Source organism: Seriola lalandi, unplaced genomic scaffold, assembly GCF_002814215.2.
Source record: "Seriola lalandi dorsalis isolate HSWRI2012SDOR001 ecotype SW California unplaced genomic scaffold, Sedor1 jcf7180002054299, whole genome shotgun sequence".
Taxonomy (NCBI): domain Eukaryota; kingdom Metazoa; phylum Chordata; class Actinopteri; order Carangiformes; family Carangidae; genus Seriola; species Seriola lalandi.
The window spans coordinates 418,340-444,782 of NW_019524852.1; the positions used below are offsets into that span (position 1 = coordinate 418,340).

General features: G+C 42.7%; 1 protein-coding gene across 1 annotated transcript in view; it reads left to right on the top strand.

Moving 5' to 3' along the window:
- Window positions 1–26,443, top strand: part of LOC111655052 (neuron navigator 2-like) — a 119,683-nt gene that overhangs the window by 52,073 nt on the left and 41,167 nt on the right. The window contains 6 exon segments of the mRNA XM_087174009.1: window positions 3,883–4,000; window positions 7,422–7,474; window positions 16,790–16,862; window positions 17,657–17,900; window positions 18,143–18,199; window positions 20,973–21,106. Coding sequence (XP_087030135.1) covers window positions 3,883–4,000; window positions 7,422–7,474; window positions 16,790–16,862; window positions 17,657–17,900; window positions 18,143–18,199; window positions 20,973–21,106 — 679 coding nt within the window.

Here is a 26,443-nt window from a genome sequence, read left to right on the forward strand (position 1 = left end):
ACATTTGGTCTGTGGTGGGATGGATCTTGGTCCCGCTTATTTATCACTGTGGTTACAAGTAATTAATTCCTTTATTCTGCATCACCATATTGGACATCTTGCATAGTATTGTACAATATATAAGCCACTGGTGTGAAATATGACATAATATAGAATTTTTCCTTACTTTAAATTGTAATCCCAATCAGACTAATAACTGCAGTTTGTGAGGATCGCTGGTTAAATCTTCACTGATGGATATATTTGGCCACTAGGAGGCAGGGCACCCAGCCCTGACACATTAAGCCATATAAGGTTGTTATGGCTAACATGTTGGCTAGCAATTCCTTATTTACACATCCAGGCACAGAGCAGCATATGTATTCTCATGGACTGGTGTTTCCCTTCAACTGATGAATGAATCTCCACCAACTCCAGAGAAAGATATCTGACTCTTTAGCTGCTAGACTTTCAACTTTCTCCACCAGCTAGTCGCTAACGTTAGTCGCCAACAGTCTGTTTGCTGTCTGGTGCTGGGCATCCATGCGTACAGTGTACAGTACAGTGGGTTTATCAGAGCTTGTTTGCTGAAAACAGCTGCCTGCTGCTGCCGCTGGAAATAAGCTTGTTGAGTGAGGTGAGACATGGTCTGACAGTAACTCTGTCCTAAAACCAAAACGATGAGATAAAACATGCAAAAACAGAACAAAAAAAAAGATGCTCAGTAGAGCTGCAGAGTAGGTGAGAGATCTGTGCTGCGAGCGAGGCCTTTCATAGTCGATGAAGAGCTGCTCTTACAGGGTATCTGTAGGTCTTAAAAAGTCTTAAAAAACAATGAGATGATTTCCCTCAAAAAAGGGTTTAGATGGTATTAAAAAGTCTTAAATTTCATTTGCAAAGATCTGCAGTAACAGTAACATTAGCTATAATTTTTTTTTATGTGATTGCGAGTTGTTTGGAGGCACGAATGTTGCACATCTGTTATAGATTTAAAAACCACAAGAGAGACTGATGTGAGAGTGGATTGTGCACGCATTACTCAAGTACTGTAGTTAAGCACAAGTATGAGATACTTGTATTTCTATTTTATGTTACCATATACTTTTGCTCGCTTCCAATTCAAGGGACATACAGCACTTTTAACCATCACTAAAAGATTATGAAGTAGCATGGTAAATGTATCTAGCAGTACATAACGTAGTTCAAATTAGCAGCATCTTTACCAGCTGCAAACATCAGTGATGCTCACATGAATGCATCAATAAAAATTTCAGGCTAGTTTTTCTGTCATTTTTGACCAGTATGAAAAAAAATTCTCTGTTGATCAAATTGCTAAAAATGTGTTTAAAATTAAATTTACAATGTTTGAGATATTACATTTACGATCTGGGCCTGGTGCTTTGGCTGAGAGGAACAGATCACAGACACAAAGTTTGTTTTGAAAAGTTACATTTTCAGGACTTAACAGTGACCTGTTGCGACTTGCCCACTTCCCCTTGTCTTAACTCTCACAACCTGCACCCCCCCCCCACCCCACCCCCATTATCCCTCAAGCTTTTTGACCCGCCTGTGGTTTCCAGCTCTGTGACTGACAGCTACCCATTTCACCTCGTTTTTAATTACACTCCAACCCCTCAATTTACCTGCCCGAAACTACTTCAAAGAAAGCAAACACACACAAAAGCTCCTGAACACTGCACTTCCTTTTTCTGCATGAGCAGCTGAGAGTGTGAATTGAAAGCTCAGAACCTAATCCTGATGCTTGGAGGCTTATTTTAGCTCCGTGTGTCACTCAACACTCATTTTATAACTGTGCGTTTGTGTTTGGGTACGCAGCCTGTGTGATTCAAGCGTCGCTCCGAGGCTCTTTGTGTTTAATGTGTGGTCGTGTACTCTCATAAACCTTTTGCATTTGAGCTTGTGCGTGAAGATGTTTATATGTACGTGCATGTGTGTGCGTGCCTTTGAAGTGCTCACACCTGTTGTAAGCCGTCACGAGGGCGGTGATTCATCCGATGAGTAGCGTGGCAGCGAAACTCCGAGGTCTGTTTACAGTGCACAACACAAAGAAGCGAGGGTCACAACTGTGTCGCACACACCTCACCCTGCATGTTGTGTGTCAAGTTTTGATCTAAGGCTCGACCTCAACAACGCCGCGCGCTCATTCGGCACTAATGCATGCACTTGAATTTCACAGTAACAAGAGAAAGGCTAATATTCTAGTTTCCACTTGGCGATGAGAAAGTTTACATGCACATGAGAAAACCAGGTCACCGGGAGAAAAGTTGTTACCAGGTAACTGTAAAGTCAGTGTTTACATGCAGTTGGCAAATAAGCACATTCTCCTCCTACTTTGGATGGTTACGTCGTTGAAATGTTTTGACCCCTACAATGAAAGTGTCTGACACAAAAGATGGAACAATAATTGCTTATTTTAATGCCTAAGAGAATAAATCAAACAAGTTATTTTGAGAATTATTTTGTAAGCCTTTCACGGCCTTATAATATAATTCCCAGTTCTGTTCATCATAAGCAATAAAATAGATAACTTGTGCCTATTTTGAGTTAGGCCTATATTCTATGCAAAACAGAACTCAATACATTTTATTAAAATGATCAATAGTACTATAATATTATTATAAAACGATGTTTATTTTCAGAATACTATGCTTATTGAGACTAAAAAACAATGAATTAATGTATTTTCAAGATATTGCAACTGTCCCTGATCCATTGGGACAGTTGTCTGGTATGGGTGATCAGCAGACAGATGTAATTTTAATATATAAAAGTTTGGTTGGTCGGGTCCAAATAGTCTCTGAGTAACTGAGAGAAATGCAAAAAGTGTTGCAACCGTCCCCAGTCTCCCCTAAAGGTAAACAATGCGAAAAATCTGAAACCTGGTAACGTGTAAGTAGCCAAGAAAATCTGCTTTCTCCAGGAGGAAATCTTGCTGAGTAAATTCAGGTTCATGTCATCCTTTACTGAAGTGGCATTTCTTGTTCTTGTTTCATGACACCAAGGAAATGAGATTGCAGCAGAAAGCAGACGGTAACCCGGTTACTTAAACGTACTGATTGTCTCTCTTGTGTCATCTTTTCACCAGGCTGGCATACAGTAACAGCTTCTGAGTTTGTGTGAAAACGAGAGTGAGACACAGAGGGAGAGGTGTCTTTATTTAGCCAAGCTGTCGCACATGTTTCACATCCCTGCGGGGGGCGAAGCTGTTCTGAAGTTGCACTTGTCAAACAGAGTTTTCTGCAGTTTAAACACAAGCCTAACAAAGCTGCAGACCAAGACGGATTCATGAAGTGTCTGTTTCTTAAAAATAACGCCTTTCTTTATTAGGAATAAAGTTCTGTGAAACTTCTCTTCAACCTCTGAGTGGCCTTTTTTAAAACTCCTCAGAAATGGAAACTCACTTCTCTTGATGAAGGAGAGAGAGAGTAAAAGAGAGAGTTTGGCAACTAATTATGAAGGAAGCTATTCAGATTATTCAGATGCTTGCTCTGCCCCCCCGCTCCTCTCCTTCCCCCAGGCAGTGAAGGGTCTTTTCTGTCCCCAGAGAGTGATGTCAGCATGGCCCATTGAAAACAGCCGCCGTGCGCTCTGAGATGAATGCCCCGGCTGAACACAATGGCCCCAATTTGAATACCACGCGGATATATGCCAGATCGGAGCCCAACAAAAGAAAGAGGGCTACTCTGCTCCCATTCAACCATGTTGTTATTTTATTAGAGTCGTAAATTTGCTTCAACCATTTATACCTTTTGTAGTTTTCAAGTGTTTATGGAGTTTGAAACACGTGGAGGACCTGATGGGGTTGCCCCCGTTTTGGATTGGATTTTATTTTCAGTTGGCTCATAACTAAATGCCTCGGTTTGTGTTTGTGTCTGACTGCAGATCTACACGGACTGGGCCAACCATTACCTTGCCAAGTCAGGACACAAGCGTCTGATCAAGGACCTGCAAACAGACGTCACAGACGGAGTGCTGCTGGCTGAGATCATTCAGGTCGTAGGTAAGGAAAGCACACATTTGATTCCAAAATCTGAAAAAAGGAAACTGGCTCTGATCATGTGGTTGCTGAAAAAATGTGGAACACGTCACTAGTTACGTTTAAAGATCTGACTGACCTTTACCGAACAAATAGTTGCAGTTTCTCTTACAAACAGGGACATCGTCATCAAATAACAAGATTTTCTTTTGCAAGACAAAGTCAAATGAAATCCATTTTCTTAATTATCTGATGTGACAACGTCAATTTCAGTATGAATCTGGCAAAGATTAGTTTATTTAGTGCTGCACAAGGGAAATCATTTCTTCCAGAGGATGCCAAAAGAGTCAGAACAAAACTCAAGTGTAGAAGTTAAAATCCATTGCCCTGAGGTTTCCTCTCAGCTTCATGAGTTAACTTAAAGAAGTGGTAGGATTTAGACTTCTTTAGACTTCTTCAGTATCACTTGACTTGTGTGATTCTTACTGAAAGTTGTGGCAGGAATATGTCGTTCATACAAAGTGAAGACAAATCAGAAATAGAAAATACTTTGTAAGAACACAAAGAAAATACAGGAGGCACAGAGATAAACAGTCCTTATGATGAAGAAGCATATTTCTTAACTAATCTGTAAGGTCTTTCCTGCTCTATGTTGATTACAGTCTAATTGTTATAGACACTGTTTCGTGAATACACATCAGTTACACTTGTGTTTTCAATGTTTCTCGTGACCCTGAATGAGTTAGAAAAGTTTGTAATTCTTCAACAGCAGTTGACTATGAAGGTATTCAACCTATAGTGCGGGCTGTGAAAAGTGTGCCGTCCTTCTGTGTCTTTGACCCTCGACCTCATGTGTATCATCATCAGTCTTGTCATTTCGTCCGGCCGTCCACAGCCTGTCATTTCTTCTGCCGACGGCCTCAAGGCCAACACCAGCTGACTGGTGACTCAGCGCTGACTGTGTGCTCTCAGCTTCTCCCTCATGTTTCTGACCCAGATCATCCTTCCTTTGCCATGAAGAGTCTCACTGTTCTCGTACTGCAGCTGTTGCATGTGATTCTGCTTTTTTTTTTAGTTAGATCAGACATCATAGGACATTTTATACAGACGTAATGTACTGAAATGTATTTACATCACATGCTAGAATGCCTCTTCTCATGCCATCACTTTCTATACTGGCTCCAGCTACCTGCCATGATGGTGTCTGTTTGGGTTTTCCTGATTATTCCAGCCTGCATACCTGGACGAGGACTGTCGAGTAGCTGAACTTGATGTAGTGGAATCAGTCACCCTTTCTTCATATGGTCCCAGGAACTAAACTCAGGAACTAAAAGTTATGTTACACGTTATTGTGTCGAGCAGATCTAAACGATGATTAATTAAAAGTGACGGCAGAGATGAGAAAACAACACAGAGTCAATTACTGTGATGCTTGAATGGATGCTGACAAGGGGATGTAAAGATGTGGACAGTATAAATATCCACCCGTCCTCAAAGTATCAATGATCTGCGGATAGTTTTGGTTTTATTTTTCTGATCTAATATAAAACCGTTAAATCTGCCGACACTGAACCTGATTATTCCTGGACCATCAAGAAAGTTCCTCTTTTTGAGAGGAGACTTTGTCATTAGGATTTATTAGTCAAAATACAGCTGAAGTTCCTGAGTTCCTGAAAACGTTCCTGTGGTTGAAAAGTGCCACAGCACCATCCCCATCATCCACAACCCCACCCCCCCACACCACACCACACCACACCACACCACCACCACCACCACCACACACACACACACACACACACACACACACACACACACACACACACACAACATCCAGTCCACATGCAATATATACGCTCCGACAGCTGACCACTGCTCTCACATTAAAACAACACAAACCAGAACCGTCTATTCACCTGTTCTGCTCTGCTCCCTCGTCCTCTGGGGAAACCTCACACCACACAGTCGCTGGTGAAACCGGAGCGGCCGGCTGGTGTCAGAACAGCCATAATGGGACAAAGGCCCGATCGGATATGGCACCTGTTTAACCGTTTGACTGTTACACACTGAAGGTCAGGATGTTGGTGGAGCAAAACCATCCAGATCGAGGTCATCATCAAGTTCTACTGAACAACCCAGAGGATAATCTGTCCAACGCATTTCAGCCAAACCTGTAGCTTTTTAATACATTTAGTTTTTTCTCAATTCTCATTCTTGGGAGGCTTTACTCAAATAATCCAGCCTTGAGACAGACTGGCTGCTGGTTTGGTTATTGTCTTTTTTATTTTGGAAACATATTTTTTATTTTTAGTTTAAGTGTCTTTCTCAAAATTACAGAGCAGCTGTCTTTTGTGGGTGTCATAACCACAGTGTGCATTTTTCAGGAAGCACACAAACCCTACCAAACAGTATGTGTTAAATCATTCATCATTTTATTATGTTAACATATTTGTTGAGGCTATGAAATGCTACTTCCTATGTTTTTGCTAATATATTAAATCAAAACAATACATTTTATTAAAATACAGTTTGCCAGGGATCATTAAAACCCAGTAAATAGACAGGGATGTGTGTAGATGCAGCACAGGGGAAGTACTAGCGAGGAGTTAAAGTCACAACTTATTTTACAGAATAAAAATCAGTTGAATGCATCTGCCCTTCATCTGGTCATCACTGCACCTCTTTACTGGTAATTTTCTTCAAATTTAACTTTATTAAACTTTTCGTCGTTGCAGAGTAACTGATATCTCTCTGCCACATTTGGCTTTTAATTATGAGAAACCAAATATAATAGAAAAGATAAGAACAGTACAATAAAATAAACTTTAAAGCAGCAGCATTTTTTTCAACACAAATGTTTTTTCCCTCTTTTAACTGGTTAATTTACCTCCTACAACATCACTAAAAATCTCACGTTTGGGTAGCATTGATTTTATTCACCACAGGAGGTAGGAGTGGAGGTGATATGGTTCGTGGTCCTGAGGCGGAGCTGCATTGTGGGCCCCACCGTGCCTCCTGATGCAGGAGGCTGTGCTGTTGGCACAGTTGTCAGCTGTGAGCTGACGGCAGTGTCTCAGCTGCTGTGGGCTGGGTCTCTAATGAACGGGAGGAATCCCTGACACCAACCACACACACACACACACTCACACACGCCCCCTCTGAAAAGAAGGAGCACAACACTCCCATCCCGGTCGGGCCCCCAGTGGCCCCGTCCCCATTTGCTGTGACCAGATAGTGTTTCATGTCTCAGTGGGAGGGGGGTCAGAGTCACCAGCACGAACACCTCTGCTCTCCTCACTCAGCCAGAAACTGTCTGGGACACACACACACCGGGATCTCCAGTGGAAATAAAAGAGAGGATTACATTAACCAAACACAACTGACAAGAGTTTTCATTCTCTCTTCTTCTACCTCTCTGTCTCTGCCTCCTCTTTGTGTCTCTCCTCAGCCAATGAGAAGATTGATGATATCAATGGCTGTCCCAAGAGCCGTTCTCAGATGGTAAGTGACCTTTTAGGTTTGTTTTGGCAGAACGTTGTGAAATTTACCTCTGTCTGAAGTTACACACTTCCTGATGTCCCGTCCCGCTGCCTCGTGTGGCCCGCCCTCAGAGCTGTGGTGCAGGAGTCACTGGTGAACAGTTGTAGATGGGGATGGTTAGTCCATTTATTTTTACTCTTGTGGTCTTGCGGGCTGCTGTTCGTGAAACCTCTGGCTCAGACTTCTGGCAGTTGGCGCTCAGTTGAAAGCATCGCAGGCTTTGGTTTTTGGGGCCAGCTTTGCCTCATCTTATTACACTTGCAAAGGAGACGGCATTCCTCCCATCTCCGGGAGTGAGAGCAGGCAGGGAGCATCAGCGCCGATGACAAAGAAAATACTTGAAGCCAGTTATGACGGGTTATTGTCTGCAGTGACATTTAGCAGGTATGTAAGTGGGATTCCCTTCCTAACGCTGCTGGTGGGATTTCGGTGTTGTCACAGTGTTGTGTTCTCTGTGGGAAACGAGCCGACAGTCCCGGGGCAGGGCTGCCCTCCGCTGAATGTGAGGGGTCATAAATTGGGCCAGTGTGCCAGCTGAGGGGGCTATTTTTGGCCACCTGCCAGGCTACTGAAGCCTTTCAAAGCACCAGAGAGAGAGAGAGAGAGAGAGAGAGAGACATACACACCCATAGCTAACAACTGAGGAGGAGTAGGTGGAAGCACAGCTGATCCCTGGACCTTTCCTCTTCATTGCAAACAAACACATGGACTCGTGTTACCTCTGTTGAATTTTGATTTGCTATAGATTTTTCTCTGTTTACCACCTAAATACACTAATACTATACAATCTTAAAAATGGCTCGCCTCCCTCTTTACTCCTTTTCCCGCTCACTATCAATTAGGCCTTTCCCATTAGCTCTGTTTACGCCCCCCAAGTCACCAGTAATTGAGCGTTTTACGCTCTTTGGTCTCAGTGGTCTGGGCGTCTCTCTCTCTCAGTTTTGTTGTGCTGTTATCAGCATCACATCCAACCCCGCTGTCATCTGCAAACACAGATGATTTTTATTTTTAAAGACAAGAAGATTGCTGGATTCCTCTGGGACAAATCAAGTGCTTCCAAATATATATTTGTGATTGTGACCTGAATCTTCAGAGATGGTGATTAGTGTCCATTCAAGCAGTGCAATGTCGTTTGTTGCGTGGTGGTTTTTCAAAATCTGCTTTTATTTTGCACAGATAAGCTCAGATGTGTGTGTTTGTGTGTGTATGTGAGTATTTTTGGATCGCTGTGTATAATCTCAGTAAGACTGTCAGCTTTAAAGCAAAATCTGAAGCAGTCAAGCAGTGCTAAGGGCAGGTGCAACCGCAGCCATTATGCAAATGTCTGCTTTGTGTTTTGTAGTACTGTCAAAACAAACACACGCAGGTCCTGAGAGTGGAGTCGGCAGCTGGGATGGAGGAGTACGAGAGCCCACTTTTGCTGCACTTGATTTCATTGCTTTCATTCCCCCAAACCTTCCAAAGCTGCTGCCAATTACCGTCACTTAACTTAACCCCCGTCTCTAAACGAATAAACATGGAAATAAGCTCCATCGCTGGAATAAACTGTAGCACTCTCACCTCACATTCATGCTAACTGATTAGCATGCCGGCTATCCAGGCCAAAGTGAGTGGCTGTTTTTACAACTGTCACATCCTCGTTAAACGGACCCCCATCATCGGGTCATTCCTTTGCCACCCAGTCAGAACGTCTGTGTGTGTGGTTGTGTGTGTGGTTGTTTGTGTGTGGTTGTGTGTGTGGTTGTGTCTGTCTGCGTGGGTTCAGCCCGGAGCGAGAGTGTTGATTTGACACTGAGCTGCTAAAACCACACACAGGATGCCACGCACACACAGAGACACACAAACAAACATGCACTGGTGTCTCAGCCAAGAATCGCATGTTTAAGGCAGCAGCTTCTGAAATGAATGAGATATTTCACCTGCTAGGAGCTGGGAAATCCAGCAAGGCCTAACAAGAAATGATTTCATTATCCTCACATCATTCAGTGCCATTAAAATCCGGCAGTGCATTCATTTATTAATCCACTTTTCACCTCAGATATTATTGAGAATTTAAAGGGACTATTTCATTATCGCACAGTGCTTCAAATGAAGAGTGTTGTCAGGGCTGAGTGCCAGGACTGATTCGTCAGAGAAGTTGTTATTATATTTTTAAATTGAATTTTTCATTGCTGCAATCACTACAAATTAAATTAATTTCAGCTCCGCTGTATAGGGGACAAATAAAAGCAACATTTTCTGCATGGACAGATCCACATGGTGTAAATGAGAAAATACGTGTATCTTTTATGACATTTGAATGAACTGACCTTTTAAATTCCACTGATACTCGTTAGATGAGATTCTGGACACTATATATTAATTATTATCTATATAAATGTATAGATAACCCATCACATATACAGTATATTTACGTAGTGCTTTAGAATATGCTTCTCTAGTTGATATTGACGATGAGATGGAGAGTAAAAGAGTCTGGGCTTGTATTTGCAAAAAGGTTTTGAGAGGGAAGGCTGTTTCCTCTCCCCGTCACTTTGTGTCAGTCAGACTGACAGACAGCCGCACAGGTAGAAACCAGCAGGACCAGGCGTGTGAAGGAAACATCCGTCACAGAATGATAGGAATTCAGCTCTTCGCACTTCGCTGATACTCTGTGAGTGTGTGTCGGTGTGTTAACATGCCCTGACAATAGAGAGATTTTATTTATCATTCACTCTGGTTCACCTTAAGGTGCAGTGTCGCACAGTTTTGAGCAGATCAGAACACACCTAGTTTTTAACCTGAGTGCTCACAGTTACACGTGTCTCTTTGTAGTGTTGCTGCGTCAGGAGTCTTTACAATGCAGACAGATTCAGACTGGTGGGTAGATGGCTGCAGGTTTGACACAGATTCATTTTAGTGTTTTTGAGATGGTGAAGCTTCTCACAGGTAAGCAGCACGAGTCCCAAAACCATGTTTTATTAATGATTCAACAGGCTGGTTAATGTTTGATCAAAGGGAGAGGTACTTTGTGTGTGTGTGTGTGTGTGTGTGTGTGTGTGTGTGTGAGAGAGAGAGAGAGACAGAAATCCGTGTCAGCTGGTCAGAACCCAGGTGATCACATGATGGACTGAAAGCAAATGAGCAATCACAGTTACTGTTTCTAAGCAACCAAATATACCAAAACCCCAATCAGAACGTTCAACTTTTATTGATCCTGAAGGGAGTTTGTCTGTCACATGGAGGCTGCTGGACCATGGGCAACAACATGGGGGGGAATAATAGAAAACACTTGACAGAACCGTGCAATTCAATACAACAGCCCTGCAACTAAAGACACCTCTGTGAAGCTTCTGATAATCTGTGACAGAGGGGTGGGCACATGATGTACAGCAAGGTGTTCATCTTATTTTGTCCACTCCTTGTACATACACACTGACACACTATGCTCGCTTGTTGCATAAGTAAGTCATCTGTTGCAACAACAGTTAGTCCATTCATAGGAGATATAACACAACAGTTAGTAAATTATACAAGAAATCGTTCCAGAAAATCTCAACCTTGGCCTGTTTTTTTTTTTTATAAATTAAAACATTTTTGCAAAAGTCTTCTGTACAAGCAGAGACAGCCCAAAGGTGTTTTTTTCAAATTAAAGCAGCTTTGCCTTAATCATTCTGTACACAGTTCAGCAGGGAAATGTTGATGTAGCCAGGGGAGATTTTTGTTTTTGTTGGTGAGAGCACTTAGCGTCAGCTCGACATAACAGTTATTAAAGAATGGTAAGTGTAGGAGATAAGAAACTTCTTTAGATGTGATAAATTAAAAGAGAGCGTGCACACTGTGAAGATAATGTGACGACAGACGTTAATCTGTGAATTTGCATGTGCAGAAGCAATAACTGAGAATATGCTGCCTACAGGGGATGAGTGTGACTCTACGTCATCGTATGTCTGTCACAGATGCTGCTGCTGCCTCCTTTTTGTCAATAAACAGTGAAAACCGGCACTTCTCCGAGGTGTCGAAACCTCTGCGTACATTTCTCAGGCAAGTGAGAATTACTGAAGTGAATGTTTAGAGCTGTGCAGGTGAGCTTGTTGCTGTAATCTGCGAAAAAACCTCCAGAGAGACTGAAAGTGTGTGTGGGCAGATTCTGACAGATGTAATCACATAGTCATACAGACACATCTACAGTTACACACACACACATACAGACACAACACGTTGTCTCACAGCTGCGCTACGTGAGCAGATTCCACAAGAAACAGGAAACAGTCAGAAAGTCAAATGACGGAGCTTTTGGCAATGAAGCGGCTGTTGTCACACAGTCAGACCAATAGATCAGAGCTGCAACATATTGTTTTGTCTGAAATATTAGATATCAACCAACCAGAACTTTACACCATTGGGTTTCTGAATACCTCATCAATGACCTTTGGGAATTAAATCACCTTTTAAAGAATAATTCCAGTTTATTATGACTTGCTGCTTATTTTTGTGGATTTTCCTGTAGTTTCTATCAGTAATAATAACATTCATTTCACCAAGTTAGTAGCTGAGATCTGTGGGCACGAGATGAGCAGACTGGTTTCAAGCGAACCTCCAGATTAGGAGAACTTGTAAGAAAAAGAAAAGAAAGACAATGTTTAAAATTACTGAGCAAATTGACTGTTGTAAACATCCATCCCAGCCTACAGACTGACTTCTGGTTAAGCTTTAACCTTCTATGCTTTCCTGTGCAACAAGGGACATTTTTGTTGCGTTCACTTCCAGTTTTACCTCCGAATAAAGTTGTTTAGATAATCTGTATGAACTTTGTTTGACATCCTGTCTGACTGTGTGACTGGCTCTGGTCCTTGTCCTAAAACTGTCACCATGTTCCCAGATCTGCAACAACTGCTTTAGGCAACTACAAAAATAAGAATGAAGCTGTAATAAACCAGAATTATCATTTATGAGGTAGATGTGAATCCTAGATCATAAGTATTGAATAGCTGTGGTGGTGTGGTTGAAGTAACTGCTGAACACTTAAAGTATTACATAAGTCAGGCTTATTTTTATAGCTCAGTATCACAGACCTTGTCTCCATGGGTTTCACAGACCTACGGCAACAACAGTCTAGCTACAGTAAGTTGAGCCTCTGGGTTCCTCCATTCTCATGATGCTGTTTAGAGGCTTTTTGAGAATAAGATTATGAGCAAATCACTAATTACTTTTTTGTGTTTTGACATGAAAACAGTCAAATTTAAATACAGAAAACGATTGCTTGAGATTGTCTGTCGGCAACTTTGGTTTAAAAATATCAACCTCGGTATCAGTCTTCAAAAGCTCCAATCTGTCATATCCTGCTTCAGACACATAACACTCGTGGTCACACTCCCTCCCTCCCTCTCTCTCTCTCGCTCTCTCTCTCTAGCTCTCTCTCTCGCTGCCTCACACACACACACACACAACAACAACAATAGTATCCCTGTGATGGGAGGTAGTGTTTGTTCAGAGGGCTGTGTGGCTGGCTGGCCCCATGCTGCTGCTGGGAGCCGGAGCAGAGCGGGAGGTGACGGTGGCGTGGATGGAGGTGTGAAGCCAGGCAGAGCGGTCACACTGCAGGAACAGATCATACATCCAGGCAGGTAGGAGCTTCCCCTCAGGTCCAGGTGTAGGCATGGTGTCACCCAGAGCTGGAGGTGATTTGTTTAACGTGTGGATTTCTCTCTGAGATTGTTTAGAGGTATTTCGTATTGTTTTGATTTGGTGGTCAGCTGCTCACTCTTTTGGCTTCGTGCTGAAACTTTAACTCGAAGTTTGTGGAGAACAGAAGATTAATGAGCCAAGAAATTAACCTGAAAAGGTGAACTCAGCCCTGAATGACTTCTACAGTCGTGAAACAAATTGCGTTTCTAGTTTCCTGTTGTTGTCCAGTAATAAAGTTTTATTATTCCTGCTGATAACTGTACAAATGTCAAGTGAAGGTGTCTCGGTAAACCTTTAACTCACGATGGTTTCGTCATTTTATTTTTGCTTCCACAAAGAGGAGGAACGGCTTGTACAGATCTCTGAGCAGACTCGAACCTGGGAAGTTGTGATTACATGAACACTGTCTTAAGGCCACAAGGGCGTCCTGCCAAAAAACTAAATTACAACTTTAGATCCCACAGTAACTAATGGAATGTATTGACTATCACAGAAGATGAGTCCTGTACAATTAAAGATTAAAATCTGGAATCCAGCGACCTCAGGTCATAGAGAAAGAGTTGCTCTATTCAGAAGTTAAACTTGGAGTTTGTTTATTGATCTTTCTATTTAAAACAGAGTAAGATCTCAGGCTCTGCAGCTGATGGTAGATTGTGACAGAACAGTGTTACTCTGGCTTTTCTGAGCTCTGGTCTCCACAGGTTTTAAATAGCTAGAGGTTTCGGTATTTATACTTCCTGAGAGGCGGGGCTGGGGTGCATCTCAGCAGGACGGGCCTGGCATTTGTGATGGGGTCTCTTAATGAAGCATATTTTCTTCGGGCTACTGCTATTTAAGCAACAACTATACCAGGGAATTTGGGGCAGTAGGGGAGGGGGGGGGGTTTCAGTCACTCAGATGAAGTTTTAGGCCCGGGGTATTAAAGAAAGTCTCTGGGTATGTCAGTGGGCTGTTTCATAGAGGTTTATTTTTAAGGCGCTGTTGGTATCCAGAGAGGACCATAGTCTGCATTCCTCCTGTTCCCATGTTTTCTGCTGTATCACCTCCACCACCATGTGTCAGCCCCTCTAACAGCTGTTTTTGGGGTCAGAGGTCACGGAAGTGACAGCAGGGGCAGCACTGCTGTTTCGACTCAATCTGTGACCGGAAGACCATTGGCCGCTTCACACACTGAAGCGGCTCAGACAGGCATGTAGTTTAAACTGGGAGTCGATTCATGTAGTAAATTTATTGATAACAATATGGTCATGAAGGCAATGCAGGAAGAAGTAATCAAGCAAGTATTATGTCAATATAATAACTAATAGTTTGGTAGTTGCTGTAGTTAGTAACAGTCTGGTTTTGGGTGTCAGTAAATCTGGTAGTGATACAGTTATTATCTGGTGGTGGATGTAGCAAGTGAGAATCTGGTTAGTTGCACACAGTTATGAACATCACTAATATTAATATGGTAAAGGATGTAACTATTAATTTTAAGGTATTGAAGGAAGTAATAGCAGTACAGTAGTAGGTGTAATTAATAGTAATGTGGTGATGGTTTTAAGATTTAACTATAAATAAACTATAAATCTATGGTGTATAAACTGCTGGGGGGTGTAATTAACAGTGATACAGTAGTGGATGTAACTAAACTAATATGGTAGATGTTATAGTAATCTGATAGGAAATGTAACTAATAGCAATACAGCAGCGAACGTAAATAGTATTTAGTAACATCAGTAGAGGATGTTACATGGGCTTTGTTTATCTGAATGAATGGATTTAGTTGTACTCAAGCAGAATTACCTACAGTGTGTGCAGTCAGTAGACGTTGGCGTAGTTTAATAGAGGCAGATGTAAATGAGCTGCTACTTCAGCTTCTCACCTCACAGCCGGATACTTCCCAACAGGAGAAGCACAGAGGGAGCTGTAGGTCAGGCTATATTTAGTCGCTGCATATTAAGTGTAATCATGTCATTAATCTTACGAGAGCGGGACCCTCCCGGTTGTAGCCCGCAGCCGGCCTCGTTTACAAAGGACAGAGTTCATATGTATTTTAGTTTAGAAACCACACACAACTGTGAGGTATCACTGCTCTATATCTCTACTCCCTCTCCTGTGAGATTACATTTAACCCGTTATACTTTCAAAATGGGGTTGTTGTTGTGAGTGTATTGTTGCAGACTAGCCTCTGCGTGTTGTAAATCTTGTAATAAATGTCATACTAAAGACGATTTAGCACCTCTTTAACCTTTGTGCATACTGTAAAATGCTTTTAAATGCCTATTTCACAGTCGATTCTTTAGTTAATTGCCCTGCCTACAGTATCACCTCATACCCACCACTGTATGTAACATGAGAGACTAACGGCCGTGCCACATTGATATCTTTTGTGTTGTACCTGGTGTGTTTGCTCATTGAAAACAACAGTTGGTAAACTTTGATCGCACAATCATTCATCTGCAGTGACTCTGCTTGATGACTTGTTTTATGTGGTTTACTTTGTGATTACGTGGGCCAGCCAGCAGGCTCCGTGCATAATGGCTCACTCGGGCTCTGAACAAAGCCCGTCTGCCTATCAAATCCTCTCGCAGTCCAGTGACAGCTCAGCAGTCTGTTCAGGTTGCCAGGGCTGCTGTCATAGCAACTGAGTCGGTATAGATGGTTAACTTCCCTGTAGCTCTACTGACGAACATTGGTTTGAATCCTGTTTTGACTATGTCACCATGTGGTCATTAGTTACTTTCCGAGCTTTGCACAGCACGTTATGAACAGTCAGTCACATTAAAGCTTTCCTACAACTTTCCATCACTGGTGCTGTTGTTTTTCAGCTTGATGTCTCCAAACCTTTGTACAGATTTAAATGACATCAGGTGAAAACAAACAATATTAATTTGTTTTGTTTTTTTTGTTTTGTTTTCATTTCATTTCACATTTCCGTGTAATTGGTTGTAAGTGTAGCCCATTTGACATCTGTTTCAGGCAATTATGCAAGCGAGTTATAGGGTCGTCTTAAGTCTGACTCACTTGAAATTTGGCTTAAATCATCCTTGTACAAAGTTCAAATATTTCTGAACAAGATTCATATGTTCTCCAAAAATTATGACTCCCATCAGTCAATCAGTGTGATTGCCTGTTATGTGCATTGTGATGCAGATGTGCATCCAGATGCAGATTGTGAGGCCTTAGCAGACGTATGCTGGCAACTCTCTAAGATCTCAAACGTATGCTTACTGGCATGAAACAAGTATTTGCTGCCAAAGGAAATCTAATAAACATACACAGATTTAGTTTCCCATCATAGCAGCCCATCTTTCACTGCTCCAACATTATTGAATCAATGAATATTGAAGGATATACGATCTGTATCCCCCAACATTTCATTCTTGTCGGTGTTGATGTCCAGCACATCTTTTCTGAAATTTCTTACAGGTTAGTACATTCTGTGCTGCCAACTTCCCTTTCTAGATAGACCTGTAGAAGTTCACTTTCATTTTTGACATTATGCTCTGAGGAGAAGCGTGCAAAAGACAGACCAACACGCTTCCTCACATTATACAAATATGCAAATCTGAATGGAAATGTGCAGGATGTAGTGTCTTACAGCTGTGTCCGTGTCTCTCTGCCCAGATTGAGAACATTGATGCCTGCCTCAGTTTCCTGGCAGCCAAAGGAGTCAACATCCAGGGTCTGTCTGCAGAAGGTAAGCTGGACTCCTGCACTTCAGCTTTCACTGGAAAAAGGGCGGTAGACCGATACCCAGAAAAAAAAAAGATTCAGAGTGGCACTGTGTCACAGAGTCATTTATATTGGCAGACTCTCTCGTCAGGACACACTAGATTAATAACAGACAGTACGTGAAAACATGTTGACTTGCGAGGGACTGATTATATCATACATAGAGCTAATGTACCAGAAAATTAACAGTGCACAATTGTGTTTATTATTCACACAGGGAAACATAAAAACAATATTAGTAACTCTACTAATACTGATAGTGTTTTCATTGGGCAGAGCAGTGGATCGGTGAACAGTGATATCTCTGACAGAGAGAAAGACATGGGGTCAGTTCTCGGCTCTGTCAGACGAAGTATTTTCTTGTGACTTTCCTCTTGCAGTCCAGGATCATGTAATTCAGATGAACTGGAGAACTGAAGGCAGAAAGCAAATTGGATTGTATATGTGAATATGTGTTTTCATGCTGAAGTTGAATACTCACTGTTCACTTAACTGCGTCAATGCCAGATGAAGGAGCTAGTGAGTCAGGTAATGGCTTATGGAATGAGTCATTATCACAACAATATATCAATAAGACATGACAGCCAGTAAAAGAAAGTCCTGTCGCATGTTTAGCTTTAGTTTCTTAGCACAGATCAGTCCAGCAGCTGTCATTTAGTAATACTCTGTTCTGCTGTCATCTATCTCCCTTTTTTTCCTTTCTTCACATCATCTGTCTTTTCCTCTTTAATATCCCACATTGTCCTTTCTCCCTGACAGAGATTCGGAATGGTAATCTGAAAGCCATCCTCGGCCTCTTCTTCAGCTTGTCCCGCTACAAACAGCAGCAGCAGCAGGCCCAGCGGCAGAACTCCCAGCCCTCTCTCCCACCCACCGCCCAGTCCCAGAGCGCACACCCTCCCCTGAGCCAGCAGAGCAGCGCCCCGGCCCAGCTTAGCCACTCTCCGCATGGGACTCCTGCCCTTACAGCCCAGAAAGCAGCGCAGGCCGAGATGCAGTCCAGGTGAGGCTCGCGGTGCTCATTTATGAAAACCCTGCAAACTGGAAACACTAGGAATGTAACCTTGGAACTGGGTGAATGGGTTTGTCTCGGTATTCTTCACTTTCTTGCTGTTTCTGCTGTTCTAATCCATCATTTTGTCATCTCTATCTTCCTGTTCACACTTCCTGTCATTTATAACTGTAAACCTGATCTCTCCGTCTCTGTCCTCTTCCATATCCCTCTTCTCCTCTCTTCTCCTCTAGGGATGGGTCTCAGAGTAAACTACTCAAGTTTTCCCTTGGTCAGAAAAAGACCTCTAGGTCAGCTTCTTCTGCATTTCTGTTTTCTTGCTCCTCCCTCTCTCTCCTCCACCTCACCTCCTGTCCCGTCCCATTCCAGGAAATAGGAAGGTAGAAATTGCCCCTAATCAAGGATAACATTTCTTTTGTACTGTAATGAGTCTCATGTTGTTTCTTTGTCTGTGATTAAGGGCAATCTCTACTACAAGCACTATCTAATATGCATGAGTGGTAGTGTTGAGCAGATAGGGACTAAAGCTCCTGGCTCCATTTTCGGACGGCCCTGTCTGTCTGGCAGTGCGCCTCATTTGGCAAGCCTGCTAAATGGGCTGTGAAAGACCTTTAGATAACCCTTAAGTAAGTGTGTGTACTCGTGTGTGTGTGTGTATGTGTGTGTGTGTGTGGGTTTGCTTGACAAGCACATCCCCCCCCATATAATGTGACATTAATAATTAACACAGGAGGGTTCAGTGGCTGGAATGCGTTTCTACAATATGACAATGTGCCGTTGAAATTTAGCTTCAGTCTGCGTTCGCTGTGATGCCCTCAAGTCTGTTTGCGTTTACGTTTTGCCTCTTCTTTAGCATGCAGTGTCAAATTCTGTGATGATGCACCTTGAAATTGGATTTAGGATGTGGTTTTGCATGCTGCCCATCCCAGATTCTGTTTGCATTGCACCTGCCCCCACACCAGCTGCTCTCTGAAACAATGCAATGGCCCCACCTTCTGGCCAGCATCTGTAACAACAAGAGGAAAACCCGCTCCCCTCAAACTACTGCTGAGTTTTCCTGTTCTGTTTTCTTTTAATTGCCCTTTTCCTTCAAACAGTTTATACGCTTCATCAAACTGAGCTGCATTTTAAATGTTCAGCATGTGACGGTAAATAACTTTTAATAAGAGGTGAAAGGTTTTAAGTGAAAAGCTGTTTCATGTGGAGTTAAGGTGAGATGAGAAATATTACCAATCTTCATTATTGTTTTCTCAACAAATGTATAAAATAAATTCTTTAAACAAGTAAATTCACCACAATATCTAAAATACATTGGAAGGGAGATGTCCCATATTCAGCTTACAGTGAGGGAGCAGCTCATTTCACATATGTTTCATCAAGGACACACAAGCCACTTATAGAACATAGACACTGAGCAATACAGTATGATATTTAATTGGCAGACATATTAGATATTTCAAATTGTTATGTTTGGTCTGTGTGTGTGTGTGTGTGGGTGTGTGTGTACGAGGAAACATGGGTGGAGATGAGTCTTAGACTGTAGTACCACCAGGAAACCCCCAGCCATGCAGGACACACTGTGCCGACGTTCTTCTAAATGTCAAATTGAACATTTGTTTCAGTAGCCTTACTGGCTCTGCCATAATTGAAAGTCAAATTAGCTTAGCTACTCTTGACTAAATAATAAGGTAAAAACCTATTACCTTGCAGTGGCCAGATAAATAATGGTCAGTCAAAGTGAATGGCCTGCTGGAAATGAGAGTTTCTATAATGTATACGAGAGCTGAAAGGAAGAGCTGTAATCTGCTTATCAGCATCCGCCTCGCAGTCCCAGGACGATGATGATGTCGCCGCTGGTGAATTAGCATTTCATTAGCAGCCTCTGTGCCACGGCCCGGTTAGATTACAGCCTGGTTCACAGACCTCACCAAAGATCGATTTACAATACGGAATAAAGGTGTCATAAATTTCACCAAGGCTTATCCACAGCCGCTGTATCCTGTCTAAACCATGCAGAGAAATAAAGGAGCAGGATGTGTAATCTGAGGCTGCTGAGCTCACAGCTCTCCCGGGACCTGGATCCTGTCAGACTGTCTAGCCCGCTCACATACATCCATGCTGCTGTGAGCTCATCTGTCTCCATTAGATTACTCTGGGTGTATATGGGCAGGCAGAACTGGAGCAAACAATAGCTGAGTTTGCGTTTATTAAACTGTGAGCGGCTTCCCATCCGAGCCACAGGCTGAAGATTAACCAGATGTAAACATTTGTCTTGGGAGCGTTCACTGTTACCAAAAAGAGTCTAAAATAGTAGGCAGCTGTGACTGTGTGGTTAGTGCAGTCATCAGTTCGAGGTAGACTCGACCTTGCAGTCAAACCAGAGGGCAAGAGGAGAACTATAGGAAATCAATAGTGGGTCAAAAAAAGTTTGTATTCAGTAACAGCCTGGATGTTGAAGTGCATCAGTTTTCTTAGGCGTCGACACACCATGACATCAAGGTCACAAACTGAAAACTCACAACGTGGTAAACAAAGCCAGATTGATACCTGCCTGAAACATGTGATGTGATAGTAATTAGCATTGTGTTTTACAGTTGGCAGCACATTTGGCCGAGCAGGAACACAAGGAACACCCTTGTGCTGCCCTTTGTGTTGTTGTGCAAGATGCTCTACAAGTGCCGCTTACCTTTCCAGTGTGTTCGGCCTGTTCACATTAAATGCATCTTAAAGCTGTGCCTGCATGGCCCCTGTGCTCTCAGTCCTACTTAACCGATACCTTCCTGTTTGAGTTGAGAAGCTGTAGAGTAGATGTGTGTTTCCCAGCAGAAAGTGAACGTGGTGTGTTTGTTTCCATGTAAGACAAAGGCTGTGTAACACAGATGTTCTTCCCTAATCTCATCACCTCCACACACTAATTAACAAACTAAATGTTTTGGCCTGTTTACGCCCCCTCTCTTTCTTTCTTTCTGTCTGTCTTTCTCTCTGTCTTCCTTCTTGCCTCTCTCTCTCTCTGTCTCTCTCTCTCTGTCTCTCTCTCTGTCTCTCTCTGTCTCTCTCCATCAGACTTCCCGGCCCCACAGCGAGGGTGTCCACCGCCGGCGGTGACATCCCTCCAAGAGGCTCGGTCAGTGCTGCTGGGAACAGACGCAGCCAGGGCTTCAGTGACAAGACCAAAGCCAACTCGCACCCAAACAAAGGTATAGGCCTCATGTACAACCACAAACACACACGCATACTGACACACTTAAATTTGCTCCGAGGTGGTTATTAATAAAACCGTCATAAGATCATAACACTGAAATATCATGAAGATCTTATAATAGTACTCGCTGGAGTGAGTGAAGTTACAAAACAGACTCTGCAGCTCTTAGAAATGTTCATGTTGCTGTGTTAAGGATCATTTAAAGTGAATTATGGATGAAAATGCAAGTTAGCTCCGTTGCTTTGAGACCAAGAGAAAGTATTAAACACCAGAAAATAATGCATAACCCTCAGCATGCACCGCTGTACTGAATAATGAAGAATACACGAGCATAAAATCAAGGTGCTTTCAGTAAATATTTGCTTATTGGCTTTAATGTTTACCAGGGTCAAGGTCAGCTCAGTTAATTCTGAACATAAAGTGAGGCTTTATGTTTTACAGCACTAGGACAGAGTCTTAACCTTTCTATTACAACACATGCAACACATGCAACACATTTCTAACCTTTATGATTCAATGTTTCTTACCAGAACGGAGTCACAGCCGATTTCTCTGCACAGATTTTTTTATGCATAGTGGTTTCTACCTTTGACTTTTAACCAAAGAACCAGATGTTGTCTAACACAGCTGTTCATCTTTTGTGCTGAGGAACCAGGAGAGGTTCATTCCCATCCAAATCCATGCAGTGCTTTAACTGTCAGTCAACTAACATTGTCTGTACAGAAAATGAACAGGACTTTTTTACTTCAGTCAGACACCTGCAATAACTCTTCTGACTTTGCTGCTCTGTTAACGTTAAATGGATACACGCAACGACTTTATCTGAAGATATATCGTTTAAATTTAGTGGTTTACTCTCACATGCTGTTTGAGAATAGACCTGTTTGTCGTCATATGTTTGTATTCGAGTCAGAGCTCCACTTTCAAACTTCTCTGACCCAGTTTAATTCATTGTACTCGATGTTACCGCTCTGCAGCATACACACCGAGTGTGTTTGGCAGTATATTTAGTTAAACCAGTGTTGAAATAGCCTCTGTCACCGCTCAGTGAGCCAAGGCTTTATATAGACTGTGTTAGTGTTCACAGTCTAAACTCATTACCCAGCTTTAGACAGAGAATTCTGACCGCCCAGAGAGAGACGGGCCGAACGAGTGAGACATAGAGAGAGAGAGAGAGAGGGAGAGAGAGAGAGAGAGAGTCTGTTGTGTTGTGTTTAAACGGTGACAAATTAACTGGGAACAACATAGTAAGTCGCACTGTGGGGCGTTTATTCCGATGTGCAGCTCAAGTGGAGATGGAGCAAGTGGGCAGATGTATACCTGCGGACGTGTGTGTTCATGAGCACGTGTGTGAAAGGAATTAACACATCTGATGGAAGAAAATGGCCTTGAAAGTTCATGCTCCTCATCATGCTCAGTGTTAGTGTTAGTTATAGGAGTGGTGGTTGTAGTAATAGAAGTGGTGGTCATAAAGGAAGAGTTTAACATTATGGGAAATACCCTTATTCACTTTCTATATGTTAAATATGAAGCTACAATTATCCACCTATTAGCTAAGCTGAGCATTAAAAGTGGAAACAAGGTAAAACAGCTAACAGTAAGAAAATTCACTTACCAGCAGCTAAAGCTGATTAATTAACACATTATATCCTGTTTGTTGAATCCATAAAAAAGTGTAAAAACAAAAAGTTGTGGTTTTACTGGTGGGTTATGTGCCATACAACCAGTGTAGAGACTCAGAGTTAAGCTAATTGGCTGCTAGTCGTAGGTTCATACTTATCGGTCACATCGATCTAACTCTGGGATTAACATTCAATATGTTTCCTAAAAAAGTTTAACTATTCCTGTCAAGCTCAAATTGGTCGTAGTAATAGAAGTGGTAGCAGTAGCAGCAGCATAAATGGTTAGTTCAGCTTATTACCAGATGAGTGTTTTCACTTTGCTCTGGGACAAAAGCCCACGCAGACCAGCATTAAGCAGGTAAAGTAAAAGTCTGATGAGGAACCAACTTTAAAACAGTAATGAAGTTAACTTACCCTCACAGCTTGTAGGTGATTAGATGTTTGTGTGTTGGGGAGCAGCAGGCCATATGATTGGCAGCAGATAGGATGAGAATCCCTGGTCGGACCCCCCCCCACATCGTGCCCTGTTGTTGACATACAGCCAAGTCCCTCCTCTCCTGCCATAGCACCGCACTACCCTCCACCTCCTGCACTCTCTGGACGGCTGGCAATGGTTTGGGACTCTTCCCTCCTCTCCTGTCCATCTCCTCCTCTCCTCTCCTTCTCTCTCTGTTCCTCCTGGACATCTGCAGCACCCATGAGGTTTGTCCCCTTGCAATTGTAGATCACCCGGAGCGAGGACATCATCAAGGTCATAGTTTCAGATGAGTAACTTGAGCTTTGCATTGAACATATGAAAATACTGAGGCAGATTTAGTCAGTTTTACTGTTTTGTCATTGTTGCTGCTGCTTATAGAAGATGCATTTTTGATCCTGTAGAAAAAGGGGGGGGGGTGTAAGTTGTGCTGAAGTTTACCTTTTTTGTAAAGAATTAGATTTTTAAAAGAAAAGGGATTGTGGGGATATTGGCCAAGAATTTAACCAACTTCTTGCACTGATTCAGAATTTCCTTTTGTTACCACGGTGTCATTAAAGATCCGACAGTCTTGTTGGGACTTATTATTTTCCCCTCACTCTGCTTGTCGTGAGACGGTGTTGCTGCAGGTTGAGATGGTTCGAGAGACACCTGCAGCTCCTATTGTGGTGGCCAGATCTGCTCTGTGTCAATGGCTGTGACACCAGAATGGAATCACGTTACTGCACGCCTGTACAGTAACAACACAGACCTGAATCTTCTCCTCAGCTCTGTGTTAACAAAAGGTGACAGCGTCTGGGTGTCCACCAAGTGACACAGAGCAGAGAGACAGAGAGAGCAGGGGTAACCTGTGCTTGTGTGTTTGTGGACATGTTACTTTGTTACCCATGTATTTCTGTGTGTGTGTGTGTGTGTGTGTGTGTGTGTGTGTGTGTGTGTGCATTTCTATGCCGGTGCCCTCGCTGAATGAATAGCCTTCTGATGAGCTGTAGCGTCACTGTTTGAGTGTATTCATGTGGAGAAACTTTAAAAAGTTTCAGTCTCCACACAAAAGCCGGCTGTCCCTCTCACTTTTTGGAGCACAATGACTGAGGAGAGAGCGAGAGAGACGGAGAGAGCAGGCCTCTGAAATCAGAACATGATGACTAAGCAAAGACCTGCAGCCTCAAACTGTGTGCCAGTCTGACATAATTGGTACAGATTTAACAGATTCAATTATCTGTAAATGAAATAAATCTTATCAGGGAGAACTGTTCCCTCTGCGGCAGATATGAATATACCATGGATGTTTTCAGTGCTGCTAAATGTGAGTGACTTGTATGTGAGGGCATTTTCAGGTCAGCAATTTGGTTGCTAACTGACTTGAGAAGCTCGGTGTCTTGTGACCAGTGCGACCATGAGAGTAGTTGGAGGTTCTTGTGATGTCTAAACACTGTCAGCCGACGCTACGTCTAATGCATTTACTGCATGTTTCTATGCGCAAGTGTGCTCACACAGGTCTCCACACCCAGCAAATATATAGGGAGTTCAGTGTTTGAAGTGGCCGAGCAGAACAAACATCCTCCTTTCTCCTAAATTCGACATGCACCCACAGACATGTACACACACACACACACACACACACACACACACACACACACACACATGCACGCACACATACAGAGAGAGAGAGAAGAGTGTTGACACTTGTGTGAAATTACATGGTTTTCCTCAGTTGTAGACAGGCATTAACACACAGAAACATACACACAGGCACATGAGTGTGACAATCCGTGACCGGAGCTTTGAGTCCACTTGGGCTGATTTCCTAAAATGCCTTGATGTTATCAGGACTCTCTGAGAGGAGCAGGCAGCGGGACAGAGGCTCAGACAGCTTTTTTATGGCAGACATGAAGTAAAAGGGAGGCCTGTGAGTCTTTTCCCTTTGGGTTCTCCTTCTACTGCTCTTTATTTTAATCTCCAATGACCGCAGTAATTAAGCGGTTTAGTTGTAAATACGAAAATTCTTTCAACATGTTTCCTCAAGCTCGACCAGCACAGCAAACAAGGGGCAATGAGCGGTTTAATTCCAGGATTTGGCCCAAGGCTGAACAGGGTCATTAGGTCAGTGACCCATTCTCAGGGCATGTTCAGACAATTATTTGTTTATTTTTGAAGGAGAAGTGCTTCCGCAAGTGAATTTTGTGCTGATAATCAAAAGCTGGCCTCTCATAGTGCAGAGAGACAAAGCTGGATTCATCGTGTGATTATTTATGATCAGAATATTAACAAGTAATTTGTCCACCAGGTTTTTATTCAGTTGACATTGTGGTTGTTGTTGTGTAGCATCAAAATGTATTTTTTCCTCTTTAACATGGGAACTTTTCTCAGCCTTGAGAAAGCTGTCTGCTGCGTCACATGCAGGTTGTTTTTCCAAAATGAAATCTTCACTCCACCCTGTGGCCACTTCATTAAATGTACAAATGAAAGGTTCAGTGTTAAAGCAGCAGAAAAGCGTGAACGCAGCTTTAACCAGTTTTATTTTGTGGTACATTTATGTTTTCAAGGCGTTGAACCTTCTCTCTGAGTTTTTTGCTGAGTCGAGTTTATGATGCAACAGTTTCCTAGTCCGTCACTTCTGACCCAATACGTTGAAGATTGACCACTTTCCTTCACCCTTGACAACCTAACTGGAGCGTGTCATTCCCGGTCACTGGGTCCAGTCATGACAACGGCTGGCTGTCCATGTGTCCAGGGCCTCCCCGTGTCCTGCCTTACCTCTTCTGTTCCTTTCTGACCTGAAATCCAAGCTGACCCCATTCACGGGCAGCACAGACCATCCTGCTGGCCCACATCAAAGCCTCACTCATCCCAAACCTGCAGCGCCAGTCCTCATTCTCTCTGCCTGCTCCATAATCACAGCAGGTCCCCCTCTCATTCAACCGCCTCCAATAGGAAGCCGGCTATTAGCAACCTGACCCACTTTTCCGATTGCTAACTGCTAGCACGGCTAATTGGGCCCTAATCACTTCCTAATGGCTGCATTGTTTCAGGCTGCTCTCACTAAATGCTAAACAGGGAGAGAAATGAGAGGCGGCGAGCGGGTGCCTATTTCCAATTAGAGCATGAAAGCTGCTATAAAAAATGAAATAAAGTGGAGAGCCAGATGATAAAAGGGGGTAAACAGGCTGAGTGTTTAATATTCCATGTAAATGCTGACTTAATTAGACAATATGAATAACATATAAATATGGAT